General features: G+C 43.5%; 1 protein-coding gene across 2 annotated transcripts in view; it reads right to left on the reverse strand.

Annotated features, from left to right (window-relative positions):
- SRGAP1 (SLIT-ROBO Rho GTPase activating protein 1) overlaps positions 1 to 7,648 on the reverse strand; it is a 307,235-nt gene extending 299,587 nt beyond the window's left edge. For both annotated transcript variants that reach the window (XM_012510512.2, XM_003252727.4), the window contains exon 1: positions 6,879 to 7,648. In XM_012510512.2, coding sequence (XP_012365966.2) covers positions 6,879 to 6,945 — 67 coding nt within the window. In that variant the 5' untranslated portion in view covers positions 6,946 to 7,648. The remainder of the gene's footprint in view (positions 1 to 6,878) is intronic.
- Between the last annotated feature and the right edge of the window lie 11,151 nt (positions 7,649 to 18,799).

Consider the following 18,799-nt stretch of genomic DNA (forward strand, 5'->3'; position numbering starts at 1 on the left):
TGAGGTCAGGAGTTCGAGACCAGCCTGGCCAACATAGTAAAACTCTGTCTGTACTAAAAATACAAAAAAAATTAGCTGGGCATGGTGGTGCATGCCTGTAATCCTAGCTACTTGGGAGGCTGAGGTGGGAGGAGCATTTGAACCTGAGAGTCCCGCCACTGCACTCCAGCCTGGGTGACAGAGCAAGACTCGGTCTCAAAAAAAAAAAAAAAGAAAGAAAAAAAAGAAGACAACAAGGTAAGTACTACTATTATCCCTATTTTACAGATGAAGAAATTGACTCTTAGAGATCACACAACTAATCGGTGACAAGGCTAGACTGCTAACACCAAAGTTTCTGCTTTTTAATCATTTCTTTTTTAAAAATTAGAGATGGTGTCTCGCCATGTTGACCAAGCTGGTCTCGAACTCCTGGTCTCAAGTGATCCTTCCATCTCTGCCTCCCAAAGTGCTGAGATTACAGGTGTGAGCCACCGTGCTTGGCCCAGAGTTCCTGGTTTTAAACACCATGTTCTGTTTCTTCCCAGTCTAACATATCAACAGGGGAGAGTAGATAATGCTGTCAATAAATTAGAAAGTAGTTCTGAGCTGACAAAAATATCTTTACATAACTGTCTCTAAGCCAAACTTCTTTTTTTCCGAGATGGAGTCTCGCTCTGTGGCTCAGGCTGGAGTGCAGTAGCACAGTCTCAGCTCACTGCAACCTCTGCCTTCTGGGTTCAAGTGATTCTCGTGCCTCAGCCTCCAGAGTAGCTGGGATTATAGATACATACCACCACACCCAGCTAATTTTTGTGTTTTTAGTAGAGACAAGATTTCACCATGTTGCCCAGGCTGGTCTCAAACTCCTGGGCTCAAGCGATCCACCCGCCTCAGCCTCCCAAAGTGCTAGGATTGATTACAGGCATGAGCTACCATGCCCAGCCTCTAATCCAAATTTCTGCCTTCAAACTGCTAAAGCATAAATAAACTAATTAGACAAATAATTTATTCCCTTTTATCTTGTTAGTTGTTTGAATTGAAGTGAAAATAGGTAGCATGAATAAAATTTTTTAAACTGTCTCTCCTTGGCCGGGCACGGTGGCTCATGCCCATTATCCCAGCACTTTGGGAGGCTGAGGCAGGAGCTCAGGAGTTTGAGACCAGTCTGGGCAACATGGCGAAACCCTATCTTTACAAAAAAAAATAGCCAGGTATGGTGGTGTGTACCTATACTCCCCGCTACTTGGGGTGCTGAGGCAGAAGAATCGCTTGAGCCTAGGAGGTCAAGGCTGCAGTGAGCCTTGTTCACCTACTGCACTGCAGCCTGGGTGACAAAGCAAGACCCTGTCTTGAAGAAAAAAAAAATTGGCCAATTTACAAAGACTCTAAAACCTAGAACAGACTTGAAGTTGTCTGGCTCCTAAACTGGTCAACATAGCACAGGAGTAAACAAACCAATCTAGATTGTCAGAGCTGAGATTTACCACCCTGTATTATAATCCAGCCCTCATGTGTTTCAGAAGGTCATGCTTTGCTCAAAATTTTCTTCAAAACTATCCCTTAATATATTCTGAAGTTCATGAAACTAATCGGGTTTTCAGGGCACTGTAAAGGCTTTGTTGCAGTAGCGCAATTAGCTTTACCAAAACATCAGGCAAATCACATTTGTACATATTAACCACGTTGTTTTTCTAGACCTTAAAGGCCACCATGTGAAGCTGCTGCCTGGGTATTATGGTCTCTTGAAATGGTCCTGGTGAAAAAAAAACTTGGTTCGAGTTAACGTAATTAACTCCTGTTCATAGACGGCGGTTTCTATGCTCTCTTAGGTCCAACAATGACTCCTTCAATGAATGTAAAGTCTAAATAGGTAACTGTTCTACCTCCTATTTAGATATCTACTTTGTGAGGAATCTACAAGTGAATTATCGCTACTGAAAAGAAGATAACCCGGGTTCTGGTCCCAGGTATGTCACTGTTAATTGTGCAACTCTGTCATTAAGCCTCCCTGCATCATGTAATGAGTGGGTTGGAGAAAAAATGTTAAAAGTCCCTCCCAGCTATAAAGTTTTAATTCATAACTGAAATTGCTGTCACTTCCTATTCTATGTTAGAAGAAAGAACATAAGATGCAGACACAGGTTCCATATTACTATGGCATGATGCAGGGCCATACCAAATCAAATTGGCATTTCCTCATGTTCCCTCTGCTACTAAAATGTATTATTTGTATGTCAGGCTGCAGAGTGGTCAAAGAACAACAGATTTTCTTGGCACTCCCTGTACATATTGCATGTAGATAAATATGGTGCTATCTCTAGGAAAATACTACAAATAATAACTATCGATTCTTAGCAACTAGCAACACGCATTATTAAAAACAAACACAGCCTCTCATCTGTAAGTTCCACTTCATAAAACATGTCTTTTTGAATCTTTTTTGTTCTCATATGTGTAGCTCCACAATATTTTTGCTGCAGAATACAAGAATTACATAGATCACTAAAGTCCACAGATAATCTCAAAACCTTCTGTTAGCCAATTATTCAATCCCTTCCACTGCTACGCTATTTGCCAGAGATGCTAACAAATAGCATAGTCAACTGGTTTGGGTTTCATACACTTTTCCAGACGTGCTTGCTTTCTAATGGCCTATTCAAACAAGAGATTTATTTCTCTTAATTCTAAGCCTTTGAGAATTTGACCAAAAGGCATGAAATGTTCAATTCATTCTTTAAAACTGTTGCTTGGGGTCCTCTTTTGTTCCCCATTTAAACCTATCCATTGTTTAACCACTTGTATCATTCCTGATTCTTCTCTGTCTTACAATTCTGTGCTACACTTCTCTGCATGTGGTTTTGATTACTGTTTTTTCTGTATTCTTTATTGTATTATATTTTAATTCTCCAAGAACTCAATTTATAGTGTCCATGAACTTATGAAAAAAAAGTGAAAGCAAAAATGATTCTCCACAAAACAGAGCAGCCAAGAGAAAACTTTAAAAGCTTGAAAATTTTATGAGGCAATTAATAGGAACTGATATGACATCTTCAATTAGATTCAAAGACACTTAGGATTACAAAAATTAGTCAGGCATGGTGGTGCACGCTTGTATTTCCAGCTACTCCGGAGGCCGATGCACGAGAATCACTTGAACCTGGAAGGCGGAGGCTGCAGAGAGCAGAGATCATGCCACTGCACTCCAGCTTGGGTGACAGAGTGAGACTCTGTCTCAAAAAGAAAAAAAAAAAAGACACTTAAGATGAAGAGAATTCCAACTCCTTATCTTATAGATAAGAAAACCGAAACCCAGAGAGAGGCTAAGTGACTTGCCCAAAATGATACACAACTAGATACATCTAGGATCTTATACATAAAATTACAAATTATCACCAGGAATGGTTCTTTTCACAGTTAAGAATAGCCCCATGAAGTCTGTTCCCAAAACCTGTGCAGGCAGCAACAATGGCAAAATTCCATATCTGGGCCGGGTGCAGTGGCTCATGCCTGTAATCCCAGTACTTTGGGAGGCAGAGGCAGGTGGATCACCCGAGGTCAGGAGTTCGAGACCAGCCTGGCCAACATGTCGAAACCCCATCTCTACTAAAAATACAAAAATTAGCTGGGCGTGGTGGTGCGTGCATATAATTCCAACTACTCCGGAGGCTGAGGCAGGAGAATCACTTGAACCCAGGAGGCAGAGGTTGCAGTAAGCCGAGATCACGCCACTGCACTCTGGCCTGGGCGGCAGACCAATACTCCTTTTATATATATATAATAAAAACAAAAAAATAAAAAAATTCCATATCTGAAGTCATTCCTTTAGGTGAAAACATTATCTCAAAAATTCTGAGATAAATAAAGTTGTTGTTAGGGAAAATGGGAGAGAATAAGAGGGGAAACTATTCTAGAGTGTTAGGTTCTAAGTTAGAAGGTAAAAAAAAATACATAAAATCAAAATGACTCTTGAAATCACCCACACACCTAAGTCACCTATAGAGTCCAATATGTATGTTTATTCATTGTGTTTTTCTTGAGACAGAGTCTCCCTCTGTCAGCCAGGCTGGAGTGCAGTCGCACAATTTCAGCTCACTGCAACTTCTGCCTCCCGGGTTCAAGCAATTCTCCTGACTCAGCCTCCAGGGTAGCTGGGACTACAGGCATGCACCACCATGTCCAGCTAATTTTTGTATTTTTAGTAGGGACAGGGTTTCACCATGTTGGTCAGGCTGGTCTCAACCTCAAGTGATCCGCCCACCTCGGTCTCCCAAAATGCTGGGATTACAGGTGTGAGCCACCGTGCCTGGCCTAGACTTATGTCTTAATGAGTCCCACACAGCCAGGTTTCCCTTCAGCAATAGAACAGAATTTTTTTTTAATCATCAGATAAGGTTCCCGACTGTAATTTAAAAAGTAGGCTGTTCCAAATACATATACCTTTATTTATTTATTTATTAGATAGAGTCTCACTATGTCACCCAGACTGGAGTGCAGTGATGTGATCTCGGCTCACTGTAACCTCTGCCTCCTGGGTTCAAGTGGAACCACAGGCACACTGGGACCACAGGCGTGTGCCACCACACCTAGCTAATTTTTGTATTTTTTGGTAAAGATGTGGTTTCTCTACCAAAATGTTGGCCAGGCTGGTCTTGAACTCCTGACCCCAAGTGATCCGCCTGCCTCAGCCTCCCGGAATGCTGAGATTACAGGCATGCACCACGCACCTGGTCCCAAAACACATACCTTTAAATAACAGACTAACACTCTGCAAGGGTACAGAAAAACCAGAGTCTTGTCTCCCATGCTGTCCTTACTAAGGGGCCTACTCTCCCTGCATTGGACAGCTGGCCTCATGTACTATTTATCTGTTATTTTTCTCCCACTCTCTTCTTGATTTGCCCAGAAGTACCAGGTGAATTTGTGCCATTTAATGCGTATGTGATCTGACTCCATGATATTCCCTTATTCCCATGTTTGTGTATGGATGTAGTGATCTAGGTTAGATAATGGATGTGTAGGTTATTGTAGGAGGAGGTAAAGCCTGGACACAGGGCAGGGCAGGTGCAGTGAAGAGTCCTAAAGCAGCCTAGGGACTCGCAGGTGTGTGGAAGGGAGAAGCGTTGAAGGAAATAGGGATAAGGTCACTCTCTGTGGGACAGACTTAGTTCCAAATGTGATTTTCACCATGTTCATGATTTTTCTTCCATTTCAATTTGATAGACACATTGCAACACATCCCATTTCGCTGATTTTCAAATAAGGACTTCATCACTGGCAAGTGACCTTACAGCAAAGATAAAGAAATCAACATTTGGAAGTGCATTTGCCAATTAGTGCTCTAGGCTGCAGAAAAACCAGACTGCCACCCCTTGAAGACCTGCCACAAAGAGCCATGTGGAAACACTGCACAGAGAAATGGTGGTTGTGAACAAGAGTACTGCCTTGGAATGAAAGGTTTTAGGCTATGGGCTATGTTGGATTCACTGAAAAAAGAAAGGTTAGTCTCATTAGAAAGTTTACCTGGCTCTAAGAAAATAATTACTTATCTGCCAACACAACTTCCACAGCAATGAAACAAGTTCCCGTAAGTATAAATTATCATAATTCCAAGCAGACAAAAATCTGTCTCCTGAACAATGTTTAGCTTAACTCCATTATAGGGGTCAGCCTAAAGATAACCTAAGTTATCTTGCATATTGTGTCTGCCATGTTCACACTGAGTTGGTCTGGGTTCACACTGGATGATACAGGATTTCTCCACCAGGTCCTCTCACAGGACTCCAGGCATTTTTACAACTTGACCACACAAAAGAACACTCAGGCTGCTCCTCCCTTGCTCAAGGGAAGTACAGTAATGCCTCTCTCCATAGCCCTTTCATAAGACTGTGCATAGACAAACACAGGTGTGTACATAGCAATCTTTATGAACTTTGCATTGAATGTGTCAAAGAACAGCGGCGATCCCAACATTCCATCCATTGTCTCAATCAGGAAAGCTACTCCTGAGACCTCAGGAAAGAGGAGGAAGAAATTCAACTGACATAAATGTTTACGAAACACTTCAGTAACAAAACAAAATACTTGTATTGGAGAGAAAATATATATTTTTTTAATCACAAGGCATAGAAAGTAAAAATAATTAATCAGCCTTAATTAGGTTTCCTTCATTAGTTGACAGTGTAAATGGATTGAAACTAGTACGCAAATATTCAAACCTTCATTTTACATGCAAGTGGCTTCCAGCAAATGATAAAGCAATATTCCCATGTGAGTGTGAAAGATGGCAATGAATTCTGGCCCATTATAAAGGAAGAGTCAGATTCCACTAGTCATTGCTTCGTTTAACTGCCAGGCTTTTAGGGAGCTATTTAATAAAAGCGGGACTCGCCCTAATAAATTGTGAGCGGCGTAAATAGGTGAGCGGTGTAAATATCTGAAATAGCCTGCACTCAATGAGGCTGTAGACCGCTTGGGGTTCACAGGCTTTACAAAAATGATTCCGTAAAAAAATTACGTAGTGACAATCCTACCATTTTTAAAAAGAATAATGATGGTGATAATAAGAGCTGGACAGGATCCTCCACTGCTGCCTGCTTCCCATATAAGTTGCCCAGCTGAAGGTGGTTAAGTTAAAGCCAGTTCTCTCCCCATTAGAGATGCGGGCTGGCAGCTGGCGGGGGGATGTCACCCAGTTTCCAGCTTCCCGTGGGTTTGATGGGACTGGGATTGCAACTGGGAACTAACTGGCTTGTAGGAAGCCCAGGTGGCTCAGGCAGGGCTCGAGCTGTCCCCTCACCACCTTCCTCCTACGCAGACACCAAGTTAGAAACGCAACTCCACGAGCACAATGACAAGAAGGCACACAAAAGGAGCAAGGCAGCCGCTCCCATCCTTACCTTTGACTTGACTTTCATACTCGGCTATGATCTCTTTGTCCTTCTTGAATCGGCTCGGGGTGGACATTATCCAGCTGTTCCGGGTTTGCTTTCAATGGGCAAGTTTTGTTCAGTGGTCACAACCCGTTCTCCTTGGAGAGGCAGAGTTGTACTCCCACACGCAGGCAATCCAGAGGCAGCGCCGACCCGAGGGAAGGGAGGAGGGAGAGGAGAAGTAGGAGGAGGAGGGGAAAAGGAGCGTGTAGAGAGGACTAGATTAGCCCGGGCGCTGGCACCATACTCTCGGAATTGAGCTCCGTCGGTGATCCCAGGGAATCCCCGGGGTCGGGGCTGGAAAGGCCAGACGCTCAGGCAAACTCCAGCCAGCCAGTGGCGGGGAACGTCCCCCTGCCCACCTCGCCAGGAGCCGGGCCACTTCCTCTACGGCCGCTGGGCGGGCGCGGGGCTCGCGCCGGCGCTTCGCACCATTGTTCGAGACCCGCACCGGGCGCCCGGGACAGGGCCAGCGGCGGAGGGCAGGCGCTGGGAACGCGCCCAGCTCGGGCGCCACAACCCTCCCTTCCTGCCTCCAGCCGCCGGCTCCGGCGCTCAATGGTCCCGCCCGGGCTGGGGATGCTGCTGCCACGGCCGCCGCTCCTCTGCCCGCAGACACTGCCGCTACAGCTCGGCAGGCGAAAGGAATCGCAATCCTAACGCGAGTCGCCGCTGCTGCTGAGAGGGTGAAGGCGGCGACGCTCAGACGCGCCCTGGGCACAGCCCCGGCGGAGTTTAGGTCTCCAGAGCCGGCGCCGAGAGGGGCCTCTGCCTCCCTGGCCGCGGTGCGCCGAGGCTGCCTTTCTCTGCGTCCCCCTTTCCGCTGCTGCCCCCAGGAGGCCGCTAGTGACAGGCACACTCGCACACGCACGCGGGAGCCGCGCCCCCGGCGGCCGCAAAGTTGAGGGTGCGCACACGGTTCGCGCCTCGCGGGCGCCCGGCTAGCGATCTGCGGACGGCGGCTGCTCGGGGCTCCGCCAGGCGGGGCCGGGCTCGCGGGAGCCGACCGCGTTCCTGCCTGTGCCCTTCTCTGTCCAAGCCCCCGCCCCTGCTCCGCTAGGAAACGCCTGGCTCGTCCGGGAAGATGGATGCCTCTTGTGGCCAACCGCAGCCCAGCCCCGCGCGCCGAGCCCAGGAGGCCATGGGCGGCTCCCGCCGCACCTCCCTCCGCCGGGGCCTCGCACCTCCCTCCGCCGGGGCCTCGCACCTCCCTCCGCCGGGGCCTCGCACCTCCCTCCGCCGGGGCCTCGCACCTCCCTCCGCCGGGACCTCGCACCTCCCTCCGCCGAAGCCCAGCTCCGCCGCTGGCTGAGGTCGCGGCTCCGGCTGCAGGAAAACCCTTTCCTGACCTGAGGGACCGCCTTCTGGCTCTGGCGGGGGCTCTAGTGGGGCTTTTGCCAGAATCTAATGGGGAAGTCCAGAGTTGGATGTATCCATGACACAAAGGGATGTTACTCCGAGACGCTGGACCCCAGTAGAAAAACTGAACACTGAATTGTGAATGACCTGGCTGTTAATCCAAAGAGCGCGAAGCTCTTCAATCGAGGCGGAGAAAACCACCCACCTTGAACACCATACCTCTATTCCTACAAGTAGCTAGGGAAGCTAGGATGGTGGGAAAGCGATGGTATGGGAACAGGTCACACTTAACGGCGTTGTTAGCTTATTTATTTACTAAACTCCAGATTTTATTCCAATTTTACCAATGTTTTCGACTAGTGTCGTTTTTTCTGTTCCAAGATCCAACACAGGACACCACATTGCACTTAGTAGTTTTACGGTTGTTTTTGTTTTTGTTTTTTGTTTTTGTTTTTTGGGGTTTTTTTTGAGATGGGGACTCACTCTCACCCAGGCTGAAGCATAGGGGCACGATCTCCGCTCACTGCAACCTCCGCCTCCTGGGTTCAAGTGATTCTCCTGGCTCAGCCTCCAGGGTAGTTGCAACTACAGGCGCCCGCCACCATGCCTGGGTAATTTTTGTATTTTTAGTAGAAACAGGGTTTTGCCATGTTGACCAGGCTGGTCTTGAACTCCTGACCTCAAGTGATCCTCTCCCCTCGGTCTCCCAAAGTGCTGGGATTACAGGTGTGAGCCACAGCGCCTGGCCACGTTTTTAATAGATACCTTTTACAAGATCTATTGTGTCTAGCCTCTTTTTGTTTGTTTGTTTGTTTTCATTTTAGTACAGACAGGGGTCTCCCTATGTTGTCCAGGCTGGTCTCAAACTCTAGTCTCTTTTTGAACAATATAACGAAGAATTTGCCTTGCCATCCTGGCATGGTTCGGGTGTTATTTGTGTTAAGTACTTTAAATCCATCCTTGCCAGCCTTTTAAATTTTTTTTATTATTTTTATTTTTTTGTAGAGACGAAGCCTTGCTCTATTGCCCAGGCTGGTCTCAACCTCCTGGCCTCAAAAGATTCTGGTCGGGCATGGTGGCTCACGCCTGTAATCCCAGCACTTTGGGAGGCCGAGTGGGCAGATCACAAGGTCAAGAGTTCGAGACCAGCCTGGCCAACATGGTGAAACCCCATCTCTACTAAAAATATAAAAATTAGCTGGGCATGGTGGCATGTGCCTATAATCCCAGCTACTCAGGAGGCTGAGGCAGGAGAATCGCTTGAACCCAGGAGGTGGAGGTTGCAGTGAGCCAAGATTGTACCACTGCACTCCAGCCTGGGCGACAGAGGGAGACTCCTTCTCAAAAAAAAAAAAAAAAAAAAAAGATCCTCCGACCTCAGCCTCCCAAAGCACTGGGATTACAAGCATCAGCCACCACACCTGGTTTTGTTAGCCTTTTTGACTCACACCACTTGAGATATTTACTGACTCCTTTCAAATCAATTATCAAATATTATGGGCCTGATTTATCAAAATGATATGTCCAAAGATATGTCCCCTATCAAGTGTTTTCCCCGCAAGATCTAAAGAAAGTAGGGACTTTTAGACTTTGATCATTCTTTCATGTATCCAGTGATCAGCTCTCCAGTTTTTAACTGTGTGCCAAACACCAAGCTAGGAGCTAGGGATTCAAAGATTAAGACTGCAGGAAAGGATCATACAGTCTATTACTGTATAAATAAATAATTACAAGCAGTACAATAATGGTGTAAGAGAGAGAAATCCTCCCAGTCTTGGGAGCACTGGGGATGGAAAAACAGACTGCATAAGAGGATTGGGTGTAAGAGTTCGCAGAGGAGTGGTTTTGAGCTGGATTTAAAGGATGAATAGTAAGCAGCTGGCAACTCTAGGGAGGAAAAGGGATGCATTCCAGGGAAAAGGAAGAGTGTTATACTCTAGAGGAATTGCAAATAGAGTGACAAGATATCTTCCACTGAGATACCAGATCTCTGATAGATGGTGAAAAATAATGTAAAAAATTGTAATATATGTATATGCATGTGTCAGCTGATAGTATGTGGGTATGTGGACATTGTTAATCGCACTGCTTTTTAAAAATTTAATTTTTAGCAAGTTTTTTTACTTTATAACAACAGAATATATGTAAAGAAAATATGCCAATTTTTTTTTTAGTTTTTTTTTTTTTTTAGTCTTTTTTTCGTTTTACCACACAGGCGGTTATACTATGGCACCCCTGGCTGCCCTAATTTCACGTGGAGCTGTCTTATGTAAGAGTGTATGGTGAAGAGAAAGCAGAGGCTGGAAAGGAAGGTCAGGGCCAGCTGGGAGAGTCCTCCTGTGCCATGCTAAGATCTTGGACACAGTTCTGCAGACAGCAGGGAGCCTTTTAAGTAGAGAAGTATCACGATCAGATTTGTGTTTTATAAAGATAACTGTTGGCAGTGTAGAAGGATGGGTTAGCCATAGAGAAAGAGACCAGGCAGGCAGCCCACTTAGGTGATAATCATAGTCACATCTAAATGGGATTCATATCCATGGTGCTGTTGGGATTTGCTTCATATTTGCACCTGGGAAGCACAAGTTGACAGCAGAGATTGCAGCACCTAGAAATGAATTATTGCCTGAGTCTAGACCTAAACCAGTGTGTTGCAAACAAGCCCCAGAGACAGGGTGCCCAGAGGTGAATCCTAAATCTGCTGTTTCCTAAGGGATCTGGTAAAAATTACTATTTCTCTCCAGGCCTTAGTTTGTAAAATGGGTTACAAACTATCCTTATCTGTAAAATTGGTTAATGCCTAAGTCCTGGGGATGTTATAAGCACTTACCGAGATAAACCCTTAAGAGTACTTGTAGGCCATGGTATACACCCAGTGAGTATTGGTTATCGTTACTATTATTATCTTAGTTTTACTCTTCCTAATAGAAAGCTATCTAAAATCAGAGATAGGGTGGACGTGGTGGCTCATGCCTGTAATCTAAACACTTTGGGAGGCTGAGGTGGGAGGATTGCTTGAGCCCAGGAGTGCAAGACAGCCTCATTTCTACAAAGAATAAACAAAGATCAGAGATAATATTTCATCTTTAATTTTATTGTGGTGTCCAATACACAGTCAATAAAATGTATTGAGTATTAATGCCACCATTAGTAGGCCACCATTTTATTGTTTTTGAAGATGGAATATACCCACTAAGGTAAGAATTTTGCGCATATTCTCAGAAGAACCCTACATGGCGGACACCATTGTCCTCATTTTACAGATGAGAATCTGGAGGCTCAGAAAGCTCAGTAAATGTCTGGCCTGGCAGGGTCAGAATTCCAGTTCACATCAGCCTGTCTCCAAAGTGGGTACTCTTTCCAATTTTCCATTCCGCTTCCTATGAACTTATGATTCCTGTAAACATGTGAAGTGAGTTCAAATAAGTAAAATGTGTGTGACTGAGTTATGGGTTTCTGTTGGTGAATCTCTTTTCTAATCCAGCCGTTCAGTGTAATTAACAAGTCAATTAGTGTTTCCATTATTTTCTTTTAACTTTTTTTTTTTTTTGACACAGAGTCTCACTTGCCCAGGTTGGAGTGCAGTGGCATGATCTCAGCTCACTGCAGCCTCACCTCCTAGGTTCAAGTGATTCTCCTGCCTCAGCCTCCCAAGTAGCTGGGACTACAGGCACGCACCACCACACCCGGCTAATTTTTGTATTTTTAGTAAGATGGGATTTCACCATGTTGGCCAGGCTAGAGTCGAGCTCCTGGCCTCAGGTGATCCGCCCATCTAGGCCTCCCAAAGTGCTGGGATTACAGGCATGAGCCACCGCGCCCAGCCAGTATTTCCATAATTTTCTTTTTTCAGATTTTCTTTATCTTTCCCATAGTTAAGAACCCATTTCAGTTTACAAAGTTGGGTATGGAGAATGCCTGTGATTTAAAATCCAGAAAGCCAGGGTGACCCAAGTTTGGGAGACAGGCAACCCTGGTTCTGGCTCTCACACCATTTCTCTGTGACTTTGCTCCACCTTGTGGTAGCTCTTTTCTAGCTACAAAACAAGAAAGACTGCACTTGGCCCCAGAAAACCTGCCTCTCCCCTGCCACACTCCCATTCTTTAGGGACATGTGGAGAAATCTGGAGTGCCTGATGGTTGGGACCACTGCTACATACTAACCCACTCTGTTGTCTAGCATGGTCCTTTTTAGACTGCCCCCAAATTTCCATATGTAGAAGTTAATTTACCACTTGACCATATGCCCTGGGATAAGTAAGAGTATGCACGGGGGTCCCTATAGCCACAAAATAAATCATGCACCCTACTGCAGCATCACTTTGGCTCAGAGGTAAATAATTAAAATTATTTTCTAAAAATTAACACAAATATTTTAAAGAGTCAATGCCAAATTCACACAGGTGTTTTTGTTTGTTTGTTTTGTGGATTTTTTTTTTTTTTTTTTGAGACAGATTCTCACTCTGTCACCCAGGCTGGAGTACAGTGGCACAATCACCTACCAGGTTCAGGCAATCTTCCTACCTCAGCCTCCTGAGGAGCTGGGACTACAAGTGTGCACCACCACACCTGGCTAATTTTTGTATTTTTTTTGGTAGAGACCAGATTTCACCACATTGCCCAGGCTGGTCTTGAACTCCTGAGTTCAAGCAATCCGCCTGCCTCAGCCTCCCAAAGTGCAGGATTACAGGCATGAGCCACCAGGCCTGACTAGCTGTAGTACTAGCCTTTAAGAATTTCATGTCTGGAGCCGGGCATGGTGGCTCATGCCTGTAATCTCAGCACTTTTGGAGGCCAAGGCGGACAGATCATCCGACATTGGGAGTTAGAGACCAGCCTGACCAACATGGAGAAACCCAGTCTCCACTAAAAATACAAAGGTAGCCAGGCGTGGTGGCCATGCCTGTAATCTCAGCTACTCCAGAGGCTGAGGCGGGAGAATCGCTTGAACCCGGGAGGCAGAGGTTGCAGTGAGCCAAGATTGCACCATTGCACTCCAGCCTGGGCAACAAAAGCGAAACTCTATCTCAAAAAAAAAAGAAAAATGAATTTCATGTCTGAAATGGGCCATTCTGCTACTCCTCTTAACATAAAGGATACACTCTCCCCTGCCAATATCCTAGGTTTTATTTCTGGATCCAGCCAGAGCTTCAGAATACAGATCGCTCTGCACACCTATCTCATATTGTCTTGATTCTGTAACCCTTTGGCTTCTCAAATTATTTGCAGTATTGGTTTCAGTGGATTGCATTTTGGTATCATGTCTTGGGACAATGTGTTATCAAATATGACCTTACCATTGATCGCATACATCAGAATCACTTTGGGAATGTGTTTCAAATTTGGACACATGGGACCTACTTTACACTTTTTAAAGTGACACTTCTCAACTTTGATGTGCATACAAATCACCTGGAGATCTTACTAAAATGCAGTTCTGATTTCTTCTGGAATGAGGCCTAAGATCCTGCTTTTTTCATAACCTCCTATGCCATGTCAATAATGCTGTCATAAAGACCACATGTGGAAGAGCAAGGAAACATTAGGGTCTGAATTTTGGGTGCCTGGGAAGTTCTCATGTGATTCTTATGCATGAGAATCTTTGCTCAAGGCTAAGGGATATTAAAATAATATCCTTATAAAAGATTTGCTACATTTACTCAAGTAACACTGAGGACATTGTCAATAATTTTGCTTCAATTTAATGTGTCCCTAAGAAACTGGAAGATTTTCTCAAAGATTATTATTAGTATTATTTTATCTGTAAGATAGAGATAATTACCCTAACAGGTTGTGGTAGGCACTAAATGTGAAGTATATATAAAGCACTTAGCACCAAGTCTGGTACAAATAAATATTGGTTGTCATTGTCATTGGTATTACTTCGATGTAGAATGACAAGGTCTAAATTTATAGTAAAATCATTGCAGTTTTCGAGGACCTTGTAGCTTATTTATCTGTCCTATTTACCTTCTTGTTGGAACCTTCTGTGTTAATTGAGGATTTCTTTGATATTAATGGGCTTGCTTTGTAGCTTATTATTAGCTTACTATACGTCCACACTTTATTATACATTACCTCACACATTTTATAGAATGATTTGTATAGTCTATTCAATTATAATCAACAGATATTTATTATTTATTAAGTTGAACCACGTAACATTGCTGATATTTGATCATTTTTCACATAAAAATGGCAATATTATATTATTCAACCCAACACCATGAGCCCCGCGCTTTGTGATTGGTGTGAACAAAATCCAACAATAAAAACCCACTTCTGAATAGATTTGTGCAGGGTTCAACTGCACAAATCTAGGGAAATCCCATTCATTCATAGGTTGGAATAGTCCAGTGCAGTTTGCCAGATAGTCAATCAATAAATATTAATTATTGTTTTAAAAGAAACTTGGCCTGTAATTTTACAGCAGCTTGTCTAAATGGACCGTATAAATATCCATTTTCCCTCTTTTGGCAGCAGAATAGTAAAGACAAGCTGTCAAATGATCTTGCCAATTCCATTCTGATGCACTTTCCCTGGCAGAAAAGAGGATGGAATGAAACAATAAAGGTGAGTTTCGATGAGGCCCTGAAAGGATTGGTGCAGGAGAGGCTGATGAAAGACAGGCGGAGAGAGAAAGGACAGAAAAGAGAGAGGTAAAGAAATGGAATGTCACAGAGAGAAAAGGCAAAAGAGAGCAATGAAATGAATGATTATTCAAAAATATTCAATTGTATAATTTAGCTCCTCTCCCCCCCAAAAAAACTTGTCTCTGATTTTCAAGAAAACTATTTAAAGCTAAAATAAAGCAGGGCTTTACACTCTTTTATTTTGTTTCAGTGAGGCTGCTCTATAATATTTTTAGCCATCTGCTCAAAAATCACCTGTTTCCACTTTGCACAAATCATTGTTAAAACAGAATTTGCTTTGCCTAATCTCGTATTAATAACTTCTAAACACCCACACATAACAGCCTTCTCATCAGAGCTACTATTTTCTGCTTTTGAAATTCTACTACAGCTTCCCATGTGGCTCTGCACAGTATAAGCAGAATATGAATATTCAATGAACCCATCCTGATGAAAGTATTAAATCCCATCACTTATACAAAAAAAAATTGTATTATTACTCAGAGGAAAACAGCCAAAGTTAGACAAGAAATGGCAGTTGTAATTCAGTTGTCAGAGTTAGAGATAAATTGGTATATAAAGCAAGCTGTAACAAAAGATTTATTATACCAAGAAATACATGTATCTCTCTAATGCTTATATTTTAGGAAATAAATGACAGACTCCTTCTTTTCTTGCCATTATACTTTGGCAGCAGACATTTTGAGGCTGCCTAATTCTGTCACCTCTTCTACAAAGAAACAGTCTGTGGTGTTATTCCTCATTTTACACACAGATCTGCTGCTGGTGACTGTGCAAGGGAAATCTAGGGTTGGTAGAGTCCTATTTAAATGTAACAGAGACATTTGTTATTTGAAAGAATCTCATGGTATCTATCGCCTTTTGTAAAGGAAAGAACATTTTTGGAAAACAATTATTACCTGTCCTAGATTTTTGGTATAAATTTGAATTCTTACGAAGTAGTTCTTTCTTTAAATTAGCTATTCTCAAACCAATCAGAACCAATGCTTTCTTAAAGAAATAAAAGCAATAAATTATTGCATTTTAAAAGCAGTTTTAAGTTTACAGAAAAATTGGGCAGAAAGTACAAGAGAGTTCCCATAAACTTCCTTACCCTGCCACTTCCCCTATTATAAACATCTTGTGGTTGTGTGATACATTTGTTACAATTGACGAGTCAATATTGATCTATGATTATTAACTGAAGCCCATAGTTTACATTAGGGTTCACTCTTTGTGTTGTGCATTCCATGGATTTTGATAAATGCATAACGACATGTATCCACTAAAACAGTATCATACAGAAGAGTTTCACACTCTACTTTTACAGAATTTGAACACTCCCTCCCACCTTTTTTTTTTTTTGTGGTGGAGTTTCATTCTTGTTGCCCAGGCTGGGGTGCAGTGGTGCATTCTTGTCTCACTGCAAACTCCACCTCCCTCCTAGGTTCAAGCAATTCTCCTGCCTCAGCTTCCTGAGTAGCTGGGACTACAGGCAACCGCCACCACGCCCAGCTAATTTTTTTTTTTTTTTTTTTTTTTTTGTATTTTTAGTAGAGATGGGGTTTCACCATATTGGTCAGGCTGGTCTTGAACTCCTGACCTCAGGTGACGCACCCACCTGGGCCTCCCAAAGTGCTGGAATTACAACAGGCGTGAGCCACCACGCCCAACCTGAAATCCCTTTTTATAATAAAAATTTTGTAACGTCTCATTTACTATTTTAAAAGAGAATTTATGGAAAATAAAATGAGACATATGTGGTGGCTCACACCTGTAATCCTAGCACTTTGGGAGGCCAAGGCGAGAGGATCACTTGAGGCCAGGAGTTCGAGAGCAGCCTGGGCAACTTATAGAAACCCCTGTCTCTAGAAAAAAAAATTTAAAAAAACAAAACCAAAACCAAACCAAACAAAAAAGCTAGTTGGGTATGGTTGCACGTACCAGTAGTCTCAGCTACTCGGGAGGCTGAGGCAGGAGGATTGTATGAGCTCAGGAGTTCAAGGCTGCAGTGAGCTAATATTGTGCCATTGCACTCCAGCCTGGGTGACAGAGTGTGACCTTGTCTCTTAGAAAAAAAAAAAAAGCAAGAAAAAAAATGTATCTGTATCTGCCTTGTATTTTTCTTCATAAAGTCAATATAACATTTAACTGTAACATGGACACATTAAGAGAAAGTAAATCATGATTAAATGATATATATTTAAATATGCAAATACTCAGATCCACTATAATAGAAAACTTAATGAAGCAGTCAGAGGCTTCTACCTACTTATAATTAATAAATTTTGATATAAGAGAAGCAGGGCAGGCATGGTGGATGGCACCTGTAATTCTAGCATTTTGGGAGGCCCAGGTGGGCAGATCACTTGAGCCCAGGAGTTTGAGACCAGGCTGGGCAACACAGTAAAACCCCATCTCTACAAAAAATCAAAAAATTAGCCGGGTGTGGTGGCGTTTGCCTATAGTCCTAGCTACATCAGACACCGGAGGCTGAGGCCGAAGGATTGCCTGAGCCCACGAGCAACACAGTGACACCCTGTCTCAGAGAGAGAGAGAGAGAGAGAGAGAGAAACAGAGAATCAGACCAGAATATACTCTAAAAAAAGAGAGAGAAAGAAGTAATAAGACCAGAATATACTCTACAAGATTTACAAGGGAGGCTGAGGTGGGCAGATCCCTTAAGCTTAGGCATTTGAGACCAGTCTGGGCAACATGGTGAAGCCCAGTCTCTACAAAAAATACAAAAATTAGCTGGGTGTGGTGGTGGGTGCCTGTTGTCCCAGCTCCTCAGGAGGCTGAGGTGGGAGGGTCACTTGAGCCCGGGAAGCAGAGGTTGAAGTGAGCTGAGATTGCACTGCTGCACTCCAACCTGGGTAACAGAGTGAGATCCTGTCTGTGGATCTCAAACAAACAAACAAACAAATGTATAAGGCAATAAAAGACAGAGGTATGTGTGAATGCTTAGATGGTTTAAATCAATATTTCACACACACGAATACCTGGTGGGATAATCTAACATTGGACCCATCCACTAAATGGCTAATATCCTTTCTTCCTAAAATATTGTGACAAGCCAAAATACCCCCTTACATGTCCAAAAAAGAAGCAATTCAGCTTCCTTTGGCCCCCAAGAAGCAATTCTACTTCTACTGAAAACCACACTATTAAAAGTCTAGTGCAGCTATGGAGACTAGTGTCATCATTGTTTCCTTGGGGCTTTTTTCTGAACAATTTTTCCTGGCCCATCATCTGAATTTTTTGTTTTTTTTTGAGACAGAGTCTCACTTCGTCGTCCAGGCTGGGGTGCAGTGGTGCAATCTCAGCTCACTGCAACCTCTGCCTTCCGGGTTCAAGCAATTCTCGTGCCTCAGCCAGGCGCCACCATGCCTGGCTAATTTTTGTATTTTTGGTAGAGACGAGATTTCACCATGTTGTAAGCTGGTCTCGAACTCCTGACCTCAGGTGATCCGCCCGCCTCGGCCTCCCAAAGTGCTGGGATTACAGGCATGAGCCACTGCACGCAGCCTGAATTTTTCTTAAAAGACCTCACAAATCAATGTATGTCTTATTTCATATGCTGTGGGCCAGCATGTTCTGTAGTGAGGAACCTTCATTCCATGGGTTACAAGATGATCTGTTGGAGTTTGGAAAGACAATATTGCAATGTCTATGTTCTTTATTTAGTTTCTATTTTTGAGTACATTGTATTTTGCAAACAAAGGATTACCATAGTAGTACCTGCATATAGTTTATAAAAATAAATATGCAGATATTGAGATTGCATGTTCAAAGTTTTTTACTGATGGGGTTATGATAAAAAATAGTTTGCAAATCCCTTTCTATAAGTACATTCAGATACAGAGTAGCAGACACAACTTGTCTTTCACTTTGGCCACA

The sequence above is a fragment of the Nomascus leucogenys genome, chromosome 11, assembly GCF_006542625.1.
Source record: "Nomascus leucogenys isolate Asia chromosome 11, Asia_NLE_v1, whole genome shotgun sequence".
NCBI classification, from domain to species: Eukaryota; Metazoa; Chordata; class Mammalia; order Primates; family Hylobatidae; genus Nomascus; species Nomascus leucogenys.